The 16,433-nt window shown below is 39.2% G+C and overlaps 1 protein-coding gene across 12 annotated transcripts in view; it reads left to right on the top strand.

Moving 5' to 3' along the window:
* The window catches only part of ryr3 (ryanodine receptor 3), a 111,628-nt gene that overhangs the window by 44,180 nt on the left and 51,015 nt on the right, over positions 1–16,433 (top strand). For all 12 annotated transcript variants that reach the window (XM_056404771.1, XM_056404769.1, XM_056404770.1 and 9 more), the window contains 19 exons: positions 75–267; positions 840–1,056; positions 1,795–1,899; positions 3,741–3,844; positions 4,370–4,453; positions 4,665–4,824; positions 5,034–5,178; positions 5,471–5,676; positions 5,978–6,152; positions 6,727–6,935; positions 7,308–7,471; positions 7,709–7,757; positions 7,874–8,034; positions 9,414–9,576; positions 10,648–10,734; positions 11,406–11,632; positions 12,698–12,910; positions 13,728–14,337; positions 14,874–15,074. In XM_056404771.1, the coding sequence (XP_056260746.1) occupies positions 75–267; positions 840–1,056; positions 1,795–1,899; positions 3,741–3,844; positions 4,370–4,453; positions 4,665–4,824; positions 5,034–5,178; positions 5,471–5,676; positions 5,978–6,152; positions 6,727–6,935; positions 7,308–7,471; positions 7,709–7,757; positions 7,874–8,034; positions 9,414–9,576; positions 10,648–10,734; positions 11,406–11,632; positions 12,698–12,910; positions 13,728–14,337; positions 14,874–15,074 (3,473 nt within the window). The remainder of the gene's footprint in view (positions 1–74; positions 268–839; positions 1,057–1,794; positions 1,900–3,740; positions 3,845–4,369; positions 4,454–4,664; positions 4,825–5,033; positions 5,179–5,470; positions 5,677–5,977; positions 6,153–6,726; positions 6,936–7,307; positions 7,472–7,708; positions 7,758–7,873; positions 8,035–9,413; positions 9,577–10,647; positions 10,735–11,405; positions 11,633–12,697; positions 12,911–13,727; positions 14,338–14,873; positions 15,075–16,433) is intronic.

Raw genomic sequence — 16,433 nt, 5'->3', positions numbered from 1 at the left:
CTACATTCACTATGACTTTGCAGCTCTAACAGCCATCCATCCTCCCTCTATTTTTTCTGCCCGGTGTTGTCCAGGTCGAATCGCAAGGGCCGTGGCCTCCATTAACCAGCACCTGCTGAACTCAGATGATGTGGTCAGCTGCTGTCTGGATTTGGGCGCTCCCAGCATGTCCTTCAGGATCAATGGGCAGCCTGTCCAGGGCATGTTCGAGGACTTCAATACAGACGGATTCTTCTTCCCCGTTGTCAGCTTCTCTGCAGGTGTCAAGTAAGGCTCTGCATTTATAATTAGGAAACAAGATGAAGTGGCATTCCCAACAGAGATGCTCATTTTTATTTTTTGCTGCAAGTGTTTTTATACTTGAGATGCAATTACAGTTTGTCAGTGTTTTGTGGTTTGCGATATCAAGCAGTGATGTAGTGTTAAATTAAAAGGTTGCTGAATTGACCTCATGGTAGGGATTATCATGAGGCCAAAAACTACCAATAGAAAAAAAATTTAGTAGAAAACTGATCTTTTCTTTAAAAAAAAACAAACAAAAAAAAAAAAAACGCACCTATATTTGTTATACTTTAATCAGATTCATTTTATCTGTTATGAAGTACAAAATGATTTTGTGAATGAAAGATTTATGCCAGCATAAGAAGGTAGATAATCCCTGCCTTTGGGTGGCTTTACTGTAGCTTTGGTATTATGTAATGACACAGGTGTAGAGTGCTGTCTGTTGAAACTGTTTGGGTAGAAAATAAAAGTGCTGGTTTCAAAGTTTATTGAAAAAGTAATTAAAAAGACATTCTTTAAATACCTACAGTTTAGTATTATATAACTTCTCATCCCAGAGTCCGTTTCCTGTTGGGTGGGCGCCATGGAGATTTCAAGTTCCTGCCGCCCGCTGGTTACTCTCCATGCTATGAGGCGCTGTTGCCCAAAGAGAAGATGCATGTGGAGCCTGTGAAGGAGTACAAGAGAGACCACGAGGGGGTCCGTGATCTGCTGGGAACCACCCAGTTCCTCTCTCAGGCTTCCTTCATCCCCACTCCTGTTGATACCACCCAGGTAAGGATAGGATTTATAAATTGTATTTAAAAAAAAAAAAAAAAAAAAAAACATAATGTTAATCAACTGTAGTCTCGCATGGCCAGACCTATCTCCATACTTCGTTATAACGCTGTGCCAGCACTGGAGAATCAAATATAGTCTTAGATATACATTATAGTCAAAACAGTGCAATTGTAGTTACTTGGTGGGCCAGTCTAACCCATAAAGTTCTTACCGTCTCTGTCTGCCTGTCATTTGGGGTGCACATGAGAGCGTGACGTGTGCATTCCAGCAGATAAATTCAGGACGTTGCCTCATCCATGCACTCGCTGTTGCATGGTCTCTCTGCTTAGTGTAGATACTAAATTCAAAGAGTTTTAACATTTACCAGTCACATTCAGCATTAATCGTGGTCTGTAATTCAATACTATTGGTGGTCTGCTCCTCCTTAAAGAATAGTTTGAAAAGAAAATTAATCCTGTTATGTTTAAGCCATTGGGTTTCATTTAGTTTATGTTACATGCTGGTTATATAGTATTCAGTGCTGTAGATACTGAGAAGCACAAATGCAGAATAGCTGCATACTCTCTACAGTTAAACAAAGCCAAAATAATGTGATGGTTTGTACAATCCCCAGTAATATAACAATTGCATAGTTAGGAGAAAAAAAATGAGAGTTTTCGTTTGTTGGCCCATTGTCTGTCTTTTTTTTTTTTTTTTATCATCCAACCATCTGTTTCCCTTCTCTCTCTGCAGATTGTTCTTCCCCCTCACCTGGACAACGTCCGGGACAAGCTGGCAGAAAACATTCATGAACTGTGGGGGATGAACAAGATTGAACTGGGCTGGACCTACGGCAAGGTAAACCTGCTATTCACCATCACTTTCAACACAAAAAACAAACTGGGTGTATTTGGAAAAGGTGAGTGACAATGGTAAACTCCAGCCATCTCCAGTAAAATGTGTGTTAATGTGCCATTAACTTGTGTATCTCATAACAGGAATTAGCAGTAAGATGTATTTAAAAACCCAAAGTAATCTTTATGAAGAAGTTGAGAGAGTTTAGTTCTGCTGATGGGTGAAAATGTTTCTTCAGTTTGGGTGGTCTTCCTGCTTTCAGATCAGGCAAAGGAGGAAATAAAGGAAACAAGGAAAAGTAGACCGGAAGGATGGATAGAATGAGGGAAGGAAAGAAATTTGAATGATTTTCACCAAAAAATAGCTGGTTTCTTTCAAAGGTGTTTTCACCTGGACATTATGTTAATGTGTTAAGGTAGTGTGTTTCCAGCTTCTTTCACTCTTGCAGCAACCACAGCTCAGTAAATGCTTTATGTGATAGAAAGCAGAGAGAAACTTGAAAAAAAAAATGCGAATAAGATGATGATTATACACTTGAGTAGAAAATAGAGGTTTTGTTGCCCAAATTATATTTTTAGAATCCATTCCGCAAAACATCCATATTTAAAATAAACAGAGAGCAGATCTATTAATGGTTAATAAAACAACAAAAAAAATGAAATCTCCAGTGTTTCAGTATGTTTTTTTAAGTTGAAGGTTTGCTTTTTTGATACTAAAAAGCAGCAAAAATATCCCTTTTTGACGACAGTAATGTCAAATGTAGTTAGTACAACGTAAATGATTCTGTTATTATAAAGCTGGTTTGTCAGATGGGAAGTTGCTTAATTTTTATTTGGATGCTCAAACATATTGTTCAGGGTTAGGTAGTTAACTGCAGTTAACATCCAGTACCCCGAAGATGTTTTAATCCCCCGTTTCTACAGTTTCTCTCTAACTCGCCCCAATCACTTCGCTGTCAGTCACTCTTCCTGTTCACTGCAGAACAGACAGACTGTTAGAAGTCTGATCACACACGCTGCCTCTTTTGTACTGTGGTGGTTATCACAGAATCATTTCCCACTGAGGCTGTTGCCATAGCGGCCATTTAACAAAAACTTAATGAGTGTCTCCCTCCACGAGTATGACATCCACATTAATTAACAGTAGGAGAAAACTGTGTTTAAGGGGGGGGGGGGGGTTGCCAGTTTACCAGTTTAACAGCTGCTTGGTATTTAATTTTGCTTTAACAAGCCTTTATCACATGCTGAATCCAAGACAGAAGCCTCTTTGGACAAGTAGCAGATACTTGGCAGACAATGATAATAAAGTTGGATATGGCTTCATTGTTTTCTGTGTGAGTGCACGGCCTTAGTATATATTGCTCATACCTTTTGTGCACCTCAGTTGTATTTAACCTTTGTCAACAGTAGATAGAGCAATATCAGTAAAAGGAGTCACTTGGAGCGTAATGTTAAGAGTCTGGGCGCAGCAGTAAATTTCTCTCAAGTCAACTCTCTCGTACAGACAGCTGAGCCTCTTGCTACTGCGGCTCTCTTCTTTGAGCTTATTCAGGCTTGTCTCGGTTTCATTAAAAAATCAACACCTGAGGCTTGAAGTAGTCCAAGTGGAAAACAAACCAATATAAATCTGCCAACATCCACTGTAAATAGATTCAGCTGCTGTTTCAGTATTTTTATGTTCTGAATATTAAGCCATGCTTAATCATGTTTACCTTTGGGGTGTTGTTGCCTTTAAACCTGTGGCAGTTATGGATAGACAATCTTATAAGAGAAAGAAAAGGAGTCCAGTTGATGTTGTTGTGAGATGAAACATACAGTAAAGATACCTGACTCTTTTCCCTTCAGGTTCGTGATGACAACAAGAGGCAGCACCCTTGCCTTGTGGATTTTACCAAGCTGCCTGAAACTGAAAGGAACTACAACCTGCAGATGTCCAGTGAAACACTTAAGTAAGGCAATGCGGTTTGCTAAATAATCCAATTACCTATTTGTGGAATGGCCCCTGCTCCCTGCAGAATGCAGTGCGAGAGCAGATTAAGGCTAAGATTAAAGCAGAGCTTGTAATGACTTGCATCTTCTGAGTGAAGTCCAGTATTGATTTTTTTTTAAATCTTGGGTCCAACGCTTATTTGAGCCAACTACTGAGTCATCTCACAGTAAAAACATTTGGCTTGGCTCAATAAAGCGATCTCCTGTTACGGTGAGCTTCAATCGGGTATGGAGTTTGTCAATTACATACTACTACCAGCTGCCGTGGATCCACACAGCCAAGACTGACTGCTGTTCAGAGTGTTACTGTATCGATTCACTGCGATTTATCAGTGACTAATGACCTGTGTTAAAAATGTAGCAGTCTCTCAATGGATTTTGCTGGTGATGAAACATAGTCATCTAACAAAGTGTAATGGGGCTTGAGTATTGATGTCATTATGTCTTTATCTCGCTTTCGTTTCATACTTCTCTTTTTTCCTCAGGACCCTCTTGGCACTGGGATGCCATGTTGCCCAGGTCAATGTTCACGCTGAGGAGGATCTGAAGAAAATCAAACTACCCAAAGAGTACGACATCCTGCTAAAAGTTTATTTCATCATAACACTACCTGCATATCTTATCATTTCTTAGATTACAATGGTGCAAAGCTAAAGAAAAATGACATTTACAGAATATATAGTATGTGACCAAATAAAAGTCTTGTTGAAACAGTGTAGATATTGCAATGCTGTGCCGTCATCTTCATCCTGTGGAATTGTCATGTTATGTTGTCTGCAGCTACATGATGTCTAATGGATATAAGCCTGCGCCACTGGACCTCTCTGATGTGAAACTGAACGCAGGTCAGGAGGTTCTAGTTGATAAACTGGCCGAGAATGCACACAACGTGTGGGCCAAAGACAGAATTAAACAAGGATGGACCTATGGCATCCAGCAGGTAAATGTAATTTTTCTCCCCAAGGAAGGAACTGGCTTTAGATTTGAAAATAAAATGAACTATTACACTAACAGTTACAATAAATGACAATCCACAATGAAAACCTCAGCTAGATTGCTTTACTTCTTTTATTTGTACCTACGTAATTGTGTATATTCTATTAACATATTTACTTTCTTGAATTATTATCTTTTCTTGGTTTGGGTCAGGATTTGAAGAGCAGACGTAACCCTCGCTTGGTGCCATATGCTTTATTGGACGAACGTACTAAGAAATCTAACAGAGACAGTCTGAGAGAGGCCATCAGGACCATGGTTGGATATGGATATGACATCGACCCCCCAGACCAGGAGGGTGAGACCCTGCTGTTGACACTACTGCCACATAAACTTATTAACTCCTAGTTTAAGTTTGGCTAATAGATAATTTGATATGAAATGCTCGGACACATCAACACTACATCCTTAGTAAGTCATAGTTATTGCAATACATATTTTTTTCAACTTTAAAATGAGCACACAAATCCTGAACCCTCCTCACCTCTGCTTATTTGGTCAGTCATTGTATAACTTACTGTTGGAAATATCAGTACATGTGTGTCGATCATGGTAAAGCCTCATTTTTTCCTGTTTCTCCATGGCCACAGCCGTCCATATGATGGATGATCAGAGCATCGAGACCATTCGCTTCTTCCGTGTGGAGCAGACATATGCAGTGAAAACAGGGAAGTGGTACTTTGAGTTTGAGTCCCTGACTGGAGGTGATATGAAGGTTGGCTGGGCCAGACCGGGCTGCAGACCTGACGTGGAACTGGGAGTGGATGACCAAGCCTTTGTTTTTGATGGATACAGGGTAAACCAAATCGTAATTTTTTTTAAGATGACTAACAACAAGTTATTTGAAAGATTTTGGCTTTTCAAGGACTCAATTATAATTTTTATGTAATGTAAAATATGGAAGTTAAGTACAAATTAGGAATCCAATCATCCAAACACATTCAAACACAGTATATGTATCTATACTGATAGAACTGATCAATACCTATTCAAACAGTAACAGAAGTGCATGAAGTAATGCACGTAATGTGAAAAATTAGATTACCGTTGTTTTCATAATTTTGCTTGCTGCTACAAATTTGCTTTTTATTTTTAAGGGTCGACGTATGCATGCAGGCAGCCGCTACTTTGGACATCCTTGGAAAAAGGGCGACGTGGTTGGTTGCATGATCAACATGGAGGACAAATCCATGATTTTCACCCTGAACGGAGAGCTCCTGATCACCAACAAGGGCTCTGAGCTTTGCTTTGCTGACTTTGAGACAGAGGACGGTGAGGGCTCCATTCTCATGAGTTTTAGTGTTAATTCATTAATTTATTCTTTGCGTGTTTCCACCACAGTGTCTCCAGAGGTGTGACTGGGCTTGTTTGGCAGTAAGCATGAGGCAAAAGAAAAAAAAGTACTAAATGCTAATGATTATACAATTTAATGAAGTCCGTCCCATTACTCTGCAAATGAACCATCCCTCAGGATAAGACAGTCACACAGGAACAAAGTTAAGTCATTAAAATTAATTGTTATAGTTTATGTGTGATGGATTCTGCTGTATAGACAGTTTTCAGACTGTGCTTACATACATGACTGTGCACTGAAAGCAGTCCGTGAAGTCAACAGACTAATTAAATGTAGATCTTGAGGGCAAACAGATAAATCACATTGTTGTTGCTGTAGGTAAACATCTGAGTTAATTTTGAATTAAAAGTGCAGAGAGGTGCAGGTTTGATGACTGTCTGATATGCCACACTTCAGAGAAGATATAGACATTTATTAAGCACAGGTGTGTAATATTTGCCGTTCATTTCCTGGTAAGTGGCAAACCCAAGAATGTCCCTTACCTCTTCCCAGGTTTCATCCCTGTGTGCAGTCTGGGGATGTCTCAGATCGGCCGGATGAACCTGGGCAAGGATGCCAATACTTTCAAGTACTACACCATGTGTGGTCTGCAGGAAGGCTTTGAGCCCTTTGCTGTCAACATGAACAGAGAGATCACCATGTGGTTCAGCAAGCGCCTCCCCACCTTTGTCAACATACCCCAGGACCACATGCATGTTGAGGTAAAGTATTTCCAATATCATAATTTTTGGGTCAGCTGACTATCAAGGCTGCATGTTAACAGCATCATCTGGCGTAGTGGCTAAGATGCTTACAGTTTCACTGAAACATCCCTGGTTCAATTACAACTGGGGACCTTTATTGCATGTCATATCCATTTCTCTTTCTCTTTATATTCACTGTATTTATCAACACTGTAAACTGTCAAGTAGCCTTCATAAAGTAACAGTAGTATGGCTATTTTCCAGCTTTTAATCTATGCATGCCAATGTATCTGTAATGAACAGTGCAGCTGGGGTTGATGGACACATTGGTGGTGTGTGTTGCTTCTCTCCTTTGGGTTTTGGTTCGCCCCGACTCACTTAATTCCTCAGGTGACAAGGATCGATGGAACGGTGGACAGCCCTCCCTGCCTCAAGGTCACCCACAAGACGTTTGGCACCCAGAACAGCAACAACGACATGGTGTACTGTAGACTGAGCATGCCTGTAGAGTTCTACTCTGCAGACAAGTTACTGGAGGAATCACTGAAACTCAGGTCAGACATCAGTGCGACATTGTATTAGCAGTGGGAGTGATGCAAATGAAAATTTAATTATGGAGGAACAGCAGTGGAATTGTTTTCCTGGACAATGACTGTTCTAGTAGCAATGTTATATTGATAAATTTGATCATTTAGACACAATTTGCACTTATTTGGTCCGCCTGCAATACAAAAAATTAAGATGAAATTTTGTTGCTCTACAAACCTGCTGCTGTGTTTTTGTTTCTGCAGCCATCCTCCAAAAGAAGATGGAACTATGGACTATGGAAGCATCACAACTGTAAATCAACTCAAATTTTCAAAGATATGCATGACATCTGAAAAAAATTGTTATGAATGGCTCTGTTCAATGAGAGTAACCAGTTGTACTCTGTGTCCCCCTTTTTTTAATGGCAGTACTACCACTCAGTTAGAGTGTTTGCTGGACAGGACCCTGCCTCGGTGTGGGTGGGCTGGGTCACACCAGACTATCACTACCACAGCAAGAACTTCGGCCTCAGCAAGACGCGAACAGTCACCGTCACCCTGGGAGATGAGAGGGGCCGAGTCCATGAGAGGCAAGTTCCCTTTTATTTATTTATTTATTTATTTATTTATTTATTTATTTATTTTAAGAGAAGTGTGGTCAGCAGATTTGCTTTGTTCTCTAAGGAAATCAGGGAATACAAGGGAATTTAATGTGCCACCTTTATCGTGATTTAGAGAAGGTCAAATAATATGGGTTAAGGGTCGCAGTGTGACTCTTTTTTTGTACAGAACCCCTAAGGACGCTGTGAATATGTGTTTTCAGAAATGGATTTCCTTGTGATACTTTGTTGTTTTCTCACAGTACCTTCTCCATTCCCTTGCATCACTTCTTGCTTTCTCTCTGCAACACTTTTCCTGTTGTCTTAGTGTGCTTAAGGCAAAGTTTGAAGTAAAACTTATTAAGCTGACTCTTTATATCAGGATAGCGCTGGGTGTTGCAAAAGAATGTAATAATCTGAGACATGTATTAATGGCTATGTGGTAGTATTGTGAGGGAATCCAATTTGGGCTGCACAGAAACACAGAAACTATTGCAAGAAAAGGCAAAGATTTTTTGGAAATTATTCTTGTTGTTTTTCTTCTTCCTGTTCTTTTTCTTTCTTTTTCTTGTTTGGTATTTCACAGACTCTGCAATAAGCGAATTACTGTAAATGAACAAAACATTGCTAATCTTAAAAATTTGAATCATGGTTTTATGTTCAGATTGATCATCTGCATTGTTGTTAATTCAGTGAAATTAATACAAGTGTTCCCGATTGATGATATAATTATTGCCTTCTATTGCATTGGTAAGACTTCATGTATAAAAAGAGCAATCTCCCTCTGAACATGCATTTGATATTACAAGAACAAAAGAAAATCAAGCATTTTTATGAAAAAGAATGAAGTCCAAGCCCTGTTTTTCCATTGTGGTGCTTGATGTGAAGATAGAAAGATATGCAGGACTTCAGATTACCTGGCAAATTATACAACCAAGAAAACAGGTCAATTAATACCTATATTATCATTAAAATCACTTCAAGTGAAACGTTCAATAAATAAATAAATAAGTAATGTCAAAATATTGCTTAAACGTAAATTTAAATTACGTAAACTTAGTTTTATAAGAGTGGTAAAGTTATGTTTCCAGATTTCCTATGAGCCATAATTTGACCTTAGCACAACAAAGACAAGACATGACATATCTTTTTTTTATCAGCCAGTCTCCGTCCTCCTTCAGTATTCAGTAGAGTAAATGCAGAAGAGAAGCCTCCGGGTGTGACAGAATGAATATGAATGAGGCAAGAGTCACAAGTCAACACAGATCGATGAATGTGGCACATAATGAAAAGATATTGTTGTCCTGTGGATCCTCACATTCACATGGATTTATGCACGCCAGGTTTATTTTCTACTTGTTTTGCTGCAGTGTCCAGAGGAGTAACTGCTACATGGTGTGTGGAGCAGACGCCGTTGGCCCGTCTTCCTCCAACCGCTCCAACTCTGACCTGGAGATCGGCTGTTTGATTGACCTTGCCACCGGCCTTGTCTCCTTCACTGCCAACGGAAAGGAGCTACCCACAACATATCAGGTAAATAAGAATAACAAAGCACAGTAGTGGGGCACAGAGGACTCAGACACAAGGGCAGTCTAGCTTATAAACTTATGTATGTGCATGTCATTATTGTGTTATTTTGTATGCCAACTGTAAGATGGTGTAGAGTTTTTCTTTTCCAATCCATCTGAAAAGCAAAAAGAAAAGGACTGGATTATTTCTCCGCAAGACTTGGCTCCATAACTATTACATTTAGAGACAGAGGACTTTAGAGTGTTTTTGTTCTAATAAATCATTTGGATAGATGGCTCTCGCTCATATATATTTGTATTGTCTGCACGCACTGAAAATATATTCCCCTCTGTCTTCCTTTTGAGGTAACGTAAACAAATTTGCACTGCAGTAAATTAGACCTGCAGAAAGGCAGCTAGGAAATTATACAGCTGAATTCTCCCTTTTTTCAATATCAGAGTCATAACAAAGATAGACATCTGCTCAGTAATCTTTGTCTCGCCTCGCTGATTTCAGGTTTTTAACGCTTGGTATTGAACCTGACTAGACATCAAAATGATTCCTTGAGAAGCTTCTATCAACCAAGTCTTGTTCTGTTCTTATTGTCTCCTTTTCATTCCTTGATTTAGTCGTGAATTGGCATTTTTTATAAGAAAAGCCCTCTGAGGAGATCAAGAGGCTTTTACCCTGATGAAAAGCTTCTTGTCCTGTAACCACATTAAAGCGCTGGTTGTATTTTCCTCTCATTGTATTTATCTTTTGTCTGTGATTGGTGTCAATACACCAAATCATACTCATTGAACTGGCATTTAAAACAGCAGATAATCCATGGGCTTAGACGTTAAATGCCTTCTGACATTTGTCAAATTTGCCAATTTGAGTATCAAGGCTGCATTAAAGAAAATACCATTATCCCAGATTTCACAAAGGCTTCAATTCAGGAAGGATTAGACTATTACTATCCATCATGCAGTGTTGCAGCACTTTTTTGTTTTCTTTTGGTAGATTTTTAAATGCTATGAACTGACTGTGAACATAAACTGATTTGAGTAAGTGCATGATGTGGATGTTGAACTTTGCTTTGTCTATTTTCAGGTGGAACCAAATACCAAGCTCTTCCCATCTGTGTTTGTACGCCCCACCAGTGCAAACCTCTTCCAGTTTGAATTTGTCAAGATCAAGGTGTGTTTTTCTTTTTTCTTAATCTTAACATTAAGCATGATGTGCTGTATAGTAGTGTAGTTTTACACATATTTAATCAGTCTCTTAAGCACTCACTCTTAACTTATTCCATAACCATAGCCTTACACTTCACTTGCCTCAAAGGGGTCAATAGCTCAGCATAATATGCAGAACAAGCATGGGGCTTCTTTTTATTTATTTAATAATTTTTTTTTATGTCACACATCCTCAATAGTCACACGCTGGTTAGCAGACCCTCATTTTGACTCCTTGACCCATATAGGAGGTTTTTGCGATCATTAATTGAGTATTAAGCTCCATCTGCACTGGGAATAGTAGTGGGTGTAATGAGACTGTGATAGAAGTGCATGTTCTTTTTTATATATAAACTACTTGGGACGATACGAGGATAAAATTTGTGAATGAAATATTAATGAAGTTAAACTTCATTATTCTGTTCAAGCATCCCTCAGGGTCCTCAAACCTGATACTGAAGGCACCACATATTTTAATCACTTAGAAATTATTTAAGAGTCAAAGTGTTAATTCCAGCAAGAAGAATATTACAACGGGAAGCCCATGCTCCATCCACAGGTTAATATTGTTTGCCTTGAATTAATATGATCTATTCTCTCTACTCTCTATTTCTCTTCCTCTCCTTCTCTTCCCAGGATGCCATGCCGCTCTCATCAGCCATATTCAAGAGCGAGCAGAGGAACCCGGTGCCACAGTGCCCGCCACGACTGGACGTGCAGACAATCGTGGCCGTGCTGTGGAGCCGAATGCCAAACACCTTCCTCACTGTAGAGACAGCTCGGGTCAGCGAGAGGCATGGCTGGGTGGTCCAGTGTCTGGAGCAGCTGCAGATCATGGCTGTTCATATACCTGAGGAGAACAGGTCGGAACATGGATGGATTTGAGCTTTTAATATACAAACACATACCTCTAAGATTCAGACTTTTGACTTGTTCTTTCCTACGCTGTTATCCTGTGCTTGCATTATCTGGAAAAAAGTTATTGGTCAGCAGTGTGGGATCCAAGAGGGCTGTCTTGCTGCTCTTATAATTATGATTAACAAGTGGTGTGAACATCTCATGCACATTACTAAATGAAAAGCAATCCATTAAATACCTTGGTAATTAATTACAATATGCAACACAATCATTAAGATGATTACTAGTCTCCCTGGTGCTGTAAGTGCAAGTGTTGTCAGTAAATAAATTTCCTCTCTTGCTTCCAGTTGCCAATGTGAAATCTGACCTGTGTCACACAAAACATAAAACAATGTGATTCTTGATCTTATTTATTCATGGTCTGGTTATGTCCTGTAATTTGTTGGATAATGTAATTACCTCATTAACTCAAAATTAATGTTGTCAAGATTTGTTGCTATTTATTGTGATGTTAAAAGTTGAGAAACGACAACTTTTATCTGTTTGATGAGTAGATGTGTTTAGGAGCACTCTATACCAAAATTGAGGGCATAAATTACAACAACAATCTCAACCATTGTGTAATCCAGTGTAGTGTAATTTTATATATCATGATATCAATATATATCATGAAATAGTAAATTATGTGGAATCAAGATTGTTCTGTTAATGGATGAATTTACAACATGGGAATGTTTTGCTTTTGTCTATTTTAGTGAATTAAATACCTGCCAAATCAAGACTTTGTAACATTGTTGCACAAATCTTACTGCTCACAATGATTAACAGCATTTCCCAAAATTGCCTAATGCACAGAGAGACAGTACAAAGGAGAGTTACCATCACATAAAAGCTATAGTCTGATGGTGAACACATTCATAGCATTCCACGGCTTATACACCATATTGCCTAGTTCCTTTAGTAAATACCGTTGTAATAGTATTGAAATTTAAGTTTGCCTGCTAGTATTTACTGTGTAAATAACCCCCTTGCTTCCCCATTATCTCATTCTTTCCATGTCTTTCTTCCAGGTGTTTGGATATCCTGGAGTTATCAGAGCATGAAGACCTGAGGAAGTTCCACTACCACACGCTGAAGCTGTACTGTGCCCTCTGTGCCCTGGGAAACACTCGTGTAGCTCACGCCCTCTGCAGCCACTTGGACCAATCACAGCTCCTCTACACCATCGACAACCAGTACCTCTCTGGCATGCTCAGAGAGGGCTTCTACAATGTTCTCATCAGGTGTGTTAGTTGCACTGCCAGTTACTTTTTTGGGGAAAATTATCTTATTTATCTACATTTCATTTATGGATGAGTAGAAAATGTAGTGGTAAAAATAATAAATGCAGCCGTTAGTGATACAAAAAAAAGCTTACACTGCTGCAAGTGATTCATATTTGACAACCTCCACTTTCATGCACAGAAAAGAGAATAAGGTCGGCAATATCTTTACTCATCAAATAATCTAATGATGAACTATGATAGCATTATTATAATACCAACTCCATCACAATTTACTGTTAAAGTGATTGAGTGGCACATAGGACCATAAAGTAAATTTGTCATATAAATCTTAATAACCCCTCTGTGATGTATTTGTAGTGAATGCTAATACATTCTCAAGTTAACTACACATGGACATAACTGGGCTAAATCATACATTATGAATGTCACCTGGTACTTTGAATACATAGCGTTTACCTCCATTATCACTGAATATGCACTTTTAAGTGGAGAATGTTAACATCTCTGTGGGTGGAGAGTTTTGTTTCCAAATTGTGATTAAAGGCCACAAAGAATTTGAGAACTCAGCATCTCAGCAGCTAGTCGGGTAATCGCTGAGTCATGAGTATTGATCAACAACCCTGTCAGTATATTATGGTAATTTTGTGAAGCAGGGCTGCAGAAATCTTACTAATTGCACATTTATACCACTTAGGGAAGATTATTTTTAAACCTAAATCTAGAGTGCTGAATGTTTTTTTTTCTTGAAACGTATAATGGCCAAGGAGCGGAAGATGTATGTAATGATTGAACTTATTCTTCTTCTCATTGCCAGCATCCATCTTGAGACTGCAAAGGAGGCTCGCCTAATGATGAACAACGAGTTCATCATCCCTGTGACAGAGGAGACGCGCTCCATCAAGCTATTCCCAGACGAGTCCAAGCGGCACTCACTGCCTGGAGTGGGACTGAGCACTTCCCTCAAACCTCGGGTCAACTTCTCCCCTGTCGGCATCATCAACACCAAACGCCACCAGTATCTCTACAGCCCTCAGATCCCTCTAGTCATCCTGAAAGAGAAAGCCATCAGCATGCTCACTGAGGCTGTGCAGGGCGGAGGCTTACACATCCGAGACCCAGTAGGTGGAAGCGCCGAGTACCAGTTCGTCCCCATTCTGAAGCTGATCGGAACGCTGTTAATTATGGGCGTCCTAACCAGCGAGGAGGTAAGGCTGATTCTCCTCCTGATTGACCCCAACGTGTTCGGAGAAGCCACTGAGGGTGAGGAAGGGAAGGCGGATGAGGTGGCCGAGGCGGGGGAGAAGGAGGAGGTGAGCAAGAATGAAGAGAAGGCCGTGGAGGCGGGAGAAGAGGAGACCAAGGAGAGTAAACCGCCAGCTAAAGGTCTGCTGGAGAAGTCACTGCCCGAGTCTGTCAAACGCCAGGTGATGAAAATGATCATGAAAACATTCACATGTTTCAGTGATTTTGAACATGACATTGAAGAGTTGCATAAAAAATAAAAGGTCCATCACTTATCTGCCAGGGTTTTAATTAAATTTTAATTTTACGCATCTTATTTTCCAGCATTCGATTCGGTACAGTAGTTCCTCATTTGTCAGTAGTTTGAAGCTTTTATGATTTATCTCATACTGAGAAGTGACTAAATAACTGCAAAGCAAGGCAGTGACTGAATACTAATGTTCCCGTTAATGACAAAAAGTTCACAATGCTGTTAAGATTAAAAGTTGATAAAAACAACTTGTATGACGGATGTACATCTCTTGGAAATTGCAATAATATGTGAGGTTTCTTTGAAGTCAAAAAAACTTATAATAAGTTTATATGAAAAGAATCATTCAAAACCCACATTAAATAATACAGACACAGAGAGAAAGAGAAACTTTTAATTCTTATTCTGCATTCCTGCTGAATTCATCTCTTTGAATGGATTTCATGAATAGGTTTCTGTTCTTTTCAGATGTGTGAGCTGCTGCATTACTTCTGTGACTGTGAGCTGAAGCACCGCATCGAGTCCATCGTCTCGTTCTCTGACAGCTTTGTGTCCAAGCTGCAATTCAACCAGAAGTTCCGTTACAATGAGCTGATGCAGGCACTCAACATGTCTGCCGCTGTCACTGCCAAGAAGACCAAAGAGTTTCGTTCCCCCCCGCAGGAACAGGTACAATTACTGCAGTGGACCAAAAAAGCAAATAAGAAATTGTTTACATCCCGTTTGAGATGTAGTTAATGTTCTGTAACATATTATTTTAAGGCAAAACCCCAGAATGAACAGTCGACCCTTAGGGTGAAAGAAAATCAATTACCTTGACTGGAAAAATCAGCGACAGCAACTGGAACATGAGCTTTTGAAGGTTTTGTAGTTGTGGCTTTTTAGTTTTCAGTTGTTCCTTAACTTTATTTTCAGCTGGTATACCAAAAAGTAAATTTCGCCATATGTGATACTAAATTGAACTTGGAGTGAATTAGCTGTGCAGTGAGAGTTAAACAGCTGGCAATTAGGAGTAGGAAATTGTTATTAGACCCAAAGGGGAAATTTACAGTATGCTTTGTTCAACTTCTCTCTTTTTTAAAAAAAATTAAACATTTTACAGCTTGGTGCATTGTGAAAAACTGCAGAAACAGCATCAATCCATCAAATCTATAGCTCAGCCCTTAAACTGTTTGCAATGGTTGGTGCAGGTTGTTGAAGAAAACAGAATATAATAATAAGCAAACCAGAACAGAAACGCAAAGTCAAAAATACCAGTTTGACCAGAGTATAGATGCTGCTCGGAAACCTAAATCAAACCAGCAGACTGTGCTATCTGAACATTTCAGACCAAAATATCCCCCTGAGGGTTCGCTCGCTCTCACAGCAGATGTTGAAGCAATTGGCCCTTTAACTCTAAAGAGGTCAGACTCAGGTTTCTTTGTGCTGTGCCATCTGGGCAACGGTCAGTCCAGGGACAGACAGGACTGTGTAACCCTTATTGTTTATTTGGATCCTCCTAATGTTGTTACTCTGGTAACAACTAATGAACTAATGTTGTTACTCCGGTAACAAATAATGTACCCTTCAGAAGGTCCTTAACTTGGGATTGTAATAATTTGCATTTTTGGGACCAATAAAAGAACAGCAGTTTGACAGTATTATGTGTAGCGCAATGGATACTGGACTTTTGACACTGATAATAATATTGATATTTCAAAAATCCAATAACGATGTAAAACATTGTTATTATTATTATTATTATTATTATTATTATTATTATTATTAAAATAAAAAATCAAAACTAACTTGGCATTTTTCCACAGTTTCTTGTTACCTAACAGCTGACATGAACACTGATAGGACATATCATCAATAAGCTAATATGAGCAGAACCCAACTCGTGTTCATCTTAACATTTTACTGTTTGATGATCAAAACTTTAAAATCTCTTTTTGGTTTCTTTCCATCTAAAATATAATAAGCATTGATAGAAGCAGCGGAAATATTTGTTGAGACCCTTTGATAAGTTTTGGATCCTGCTACTCA

Source organism: Seriola aureovittata, chromosome 19 (assembly GCF_021018895.1).
Source record: "Seriola aureovittata isolate HTS-2021-v1 ecotype China chromosome 19, ASM2101889v1, whole genome shotgun sequence".
Classification (NCBI taxonomy): Eukaryota; Metazoa; Chordata; class Actinopteri; order Carangiformes; family Carangidae; genus Seriola; species Seriola aureovittata.
This window is presented reverse-complemented; position numbering and strand designations above follow the sequence as displayed.